We start from the raw sequence: 4,649 nt of genomic DNA, 5'->3' as shown, positions 1-4,649 counted from the left end.
ACATAGCATGTATTTAGGCGCCTGGTGTTAGCAGACGCGCCTAAACACATAACGCGTAATATGATTGAATAAAGTATAAATTTTATGAGATGACCTAGAATCTAGCTTGCTATAAACCACCTCAGCGTAAGTGATGATGGGAAGAACTAATTGACGAGCAAGTTTTTTCTAATAGCATAGGAGTATATGATGTGGATTGACAAAGATTTCTTAGGGTGCCATATATTTTGCACGCGATGGAGTTGATATGGTCAGCACAGCTAAGGTTACTATTTATAACAAAGCCTAAATTAGTTATTTTTTCAACCAGCTTCAAAGGATTGTTATCAAGGCAAAGAGATGGAATGCTGCTAAAACTTATTCTATTATTTACCATAAAAAAAATGGTTAAATAAGCAATTGGGTATTATTATTGGGAGTCTCCTGAAGAGAAACAGAGTTTTCCAATCGAAAAATTTTGATTTTCAAGAATTCTATACCATTTCTATGAAAAGTTGTTTATTCCCCATAGAAAATACATGGAAATCTTTGAACGCTTTGAGCTCTACCTAAAAATTTTGATTTCAAAATAAAAAATAGGGATATATTATTTTCGGTATTGAAACACCCTAGCGGATGGCAGCAATAAAGTTCCGAGTTTACTTTTTCACATGATTTTTTTTGCACCACCCTAATGTATATACGTGCTTACTTTGTGGTCCGCTGATTAAGTTAAGTGACATTTTGACCAGTTTGGTTATTTCTCTTTTGTTTTTTAAATGTTTATTATTTTGTTATCAAAGTGTAGCACATTACATAACCAGAACCACGTAAATCAACACTTCAAACTTCTTACAACAATTATAAAAAATTCCACAAGGTTTAACAATTATATCCAAAAATTTTAAACTTTTTATTAAAAATTTTAGAAAAATTTAAGGTATGCAGTCTTATACATAGCCCATTGTACCCTTGTTTAATAATATCTACAATTTTTCCAGAAAGTTTTTATAAAAAGTTTAACATTTTTGGGTGTAACTGTTAAAGTTGGCTTAATTTTTATATATTTTGTACGAAGTTTGGAATTTGGATTTTTGTGGTACTGGTTATGTAATGTGCTAAACTGTTATAAAAAAGTTATAAACATTAACTATTCAAAAGAAAAAATAGCCAAAACTGGTCAAAATGTCACTTAATTTAATCAGCCGACCACAAGGGAACATTCTATTCTATTATATGTACACATGTACATAAATTTATGGAACTTGTTATTCATTTTATTGATTTAACGTTTGGTTTTGTGAATTTCGTGCTTACACTCATATGCATGTTCGAAACTTTTACAAAAATAAACAGATCTAAGAAGATATAAGAAAAAATTCAAATAATTTGCATGCTTAAAATATCTAACAGCTTTTTTCACAGAGGCCCCAACCAACACTTTTTTTTGAAACTGAGTTTTAAATATTTTGGTAGGATATATGAAAATATACATTCATTAAAAATTTTAAGGAGCTAGTACCAAAAACAACGGAGTTATATGCCACTTTTTCAAAAGGCCTTCCTAAATACTTTTAATATTCTTCTTATAATGTTTTTTTGCTTCTCCTGTAAAATAGAAAATTTGTTGGTTAGGGTCTTTGTGAATTAAAGTAACAATATGTATGTACTAGATTTATACATATGCGCATACATAAACATTAGACTGTGTCAAATAAAACGAATGTATTTTTCTTTCAGTCCTCTATCTTAATTTTTCAGTTGACGCTCTCAAAAATAGGAATTTTCAGTGAAACAATTTTTTCCGCAACTTTTTTTAATAAACATTAAATAGAACAAATAAAATAAAACATTCCTGTAGCCCATTCATTTTTAGTATAACAAGTACAAGTTTGTGTAGCTAGGACTTACCGTTGATTTCTGCCAATTTGGTTTGTTCATGGTGTCAGTAATTTTCTTTCATACAAAGTATGTTCGACGACTTAATGAAAAAAAATGAACCAAACCTTCAACAAAAAAAAAAATTCAAAAATCGGCTACTTCAAACTTGCACTTATTATACTAGAATTTATTGGGCTATACGATTTTTTATTTTATTTTATTTATTTTATAATTGATAAATACTGGTATTTTGCTTTTTTAGCTTAGATTAGCTCTGAGAAATCGAAGAATTCGCAGCATTTACTCTACATTTTTTACGATGTCGCTCAATTAAACGGAGGCTGTATGCCTTGAATCTCTTCTCCCAATTCTAAATATGTATACTAGTCTGTTTTCCTATTTTCTTGATATACATACATATGTAGTATGGATACGGTGACCATTCGTACCGATTTTGGCGGGACACTACCGATTTTGAGAAAGTTGTCCCGCTGAATATTTTTTTAAAAGTCGGGACGTATGAGTGTCCCGATTTTTAATATTTGTACCAATCAAATCCTGATTTTCAGTGTTTTCTTATCAATTTAATAAAAGCCTCCGTATACTCTGGCCCAGAAACCATTTTTTCGGACAAACGGGGCAGCATTTTCGTTATCTCAAAGAACATAGAATATAAGGGAGTCATAAATATAGCCATCCATAACCATCCTTATTTTCTATGATCTTCGGTTATGTTTTATTCTATCACACTGGTACTCTCAATACATAGCAGTTTAACGATACTTACTTGAATTTAGTGAATTTATAAAAAACTAATATTAATTTTGGATATGAAAAATTTAAGCTACTAGCAGACTCCGCGAACTTCGTCCCGCCCAAAATTTATTTTTTATTGAAACATTTGGTCTAATGTTTTGACCAACAATTCACGGTCACGTTTGGTTTTGGGGTCGTCAGAAGGCATATCCTCCATTGTCATCTTAAATAACTTAATGAAGCATTATGTCCGTGAAGAAGTTCTTGTGACAACAATGATCCGGTTCGATGGTGAATCGTCCTTGAATCTGTGTAGTACATTTGGTGCCAATTTTAAAATGGGGGATTAGTCCACAGAAATCCAATAAACATAGACTTTTTTCCGACAATATACCTTAAATATCTTACAATTGTATTTGTAGGCATTTATCAGGAATTGTCTTAATTCTGTTTAGTCGTCGTAAAGCATGGATCGCATTGGTTATGGTGGTAGATGTAACGGTCGTAATTTGACTTTGATCCCTGGTGTCTCCGAATGACTTCACTTGACAATTTTTACCAATAACTCGAATCCAGCGCTACCTTGCAGCTCTTTTCTTGCAATAGTAGATATTGCTCCTACCGTTACCAATATACATATATCTCGAATATTAGCCAAATCGGACAATAAATACGATTTTTATAAATGACTCGACTCCAGCGCCACCTGGCGGTTTAAGTTGTGAATCTAAATTATACAGGGACGCACTCAAATACATAAAAAAAAATCATTCAAGTCGTTTCGGGCGTTTAGGAGGAGTTCACTCACAAACCCACGTACCGAAGAAATATATATGTATTTACAGATAGGTAAAAGTTTAAATATGTTTGGAAGGGGCCACGCTCGTTTTCCGATAACCTCTACATTTCTCCATGAGGGATTGATTTCAAATACCTCGGTATCCGGTCCATCTATCACAAAAACGTGTCCTACATGTTAATCCAAAAAAGGATCCTTTATACAAATCTAGGCAAAAGCTACCTACGTGTCAAATGTCAAGCAAATCGGACCACGAATAAGATTTTTCGAATAGATCGGCCCTGGTCCACTTACCGGAAAATGATCACATATGTTAATCTGGAAAAAATGCCACCTAAGTGCAGAATTTCAAGGAAATCGGATCGTAAATACGATTTTTTTGAATAGATCGCTCCCTGGTCCACTTACCGGAAAAATGGATCATATATGCGAATCTAGCCAAAAAGCTACCTACCTACCCAATTTCAAGAAAATCGGACGAGAACATTAGCGCACACAAGGGGTGGGTTCTGGGGTTCAAACGCCCCCTAAAGCTAATAACCTCAAATACAATCTATATCTTAAAGCTAAGAATCCAGCTCTCAAGGAAATTATAAGAAATATTTATTATAATTTCTGTTGCTTGAAAAAGCGCTTTGCTTTTGCTGTAAAATTTTCATGAGGGAATAAATATACGAGCATTTTTTTTCTTGAGAGCTGCAAACTGATTTAAGAAATTTTGGTAGAAGAAAATTTCTTTTCCATTTCTCGTCCGTCGTTTTATATGAATTTTTCGTTTTTCTTGAGAGTTCAGTTAATTTTTTCGGTATTTGAAATATTAAAAAAATGTAGCAATCGTGAAAAATCACCAGATCAGAAATCGAAAAAATGAACATAGAAGTGCAAAAATTCATGGAATCAATAAATTTATTTTTACTGACTCTTTTTTAAAATCTTTTATACCCGAGCGCACTTGTGCACAAGGGTATATCAATTTTGTTCACATAACGGTTGTTTGTAACAGCCAAAACGAATCGAGATAGATATAGACAAATGTATACATAAATGATCAGGATGAAAAAAGAAATCGATTAAGCCAAGTCTGTCTGTCCGTCATAAATGTATATTAAAAAGGGTATTTTCTGGAGCAAATTTTCAGTATTTTCCGGTGATATATCTTCAGAAATATAAAACCCCCCTAAAATATATTCCTGGGTGCGCCCCTGGACGAGAAATACGATTTTTTCGAATAGAT

At 32.6% G+C, this 4,649-nt stretch overlaps 1 protein-coding gene across 1 annotated transcript in view; it reads left to right on the top strand.

The window, feature by feature from the left end:
* LOC118739748 overlaps positions 1-3,061 on the top strand; it is a 14,311-nt gene extending 11,250 nt beyond the window's left edge. Inside the window, exon 2 of the mRNA XM_036471258.1 lies at positions 3,039-3,061. Coding sequence (XP_036327151.1) covers positions 3,039-3,061 — 23 coding nt within the window. The remainder of the gene's footprint in view (positions 1-3,038) is intronic.
* The last annotated feature ends 1,588 nt before the right edge of the window (positions 3,062-4,649 follow it).

The sequence above is a fragment of the Rhagoletis pomonella genome, unplaced genomic scaffold (genome assembly GCF_013731165.1).
Source record: "Rhagoletis pomonella isolate Grant_MI unplaced genomic scaffold, Rhpom_1.0 Rhpom_scaffold_00005, whole genome shotgun sequence".
In the NCBI taxonomy this organism is placed as follows: Eukaryota; Metazoa; Arthropoda; class Insecta; order Diptera; family Tephritidae; genus Rhagoletis; species Rhagoletis pomonella.
The sequence above is the reverse complement of the archived record's forward strand: the minus strand, read 5'-3'. Positions and strand labels throughout refer to the sequence as shown.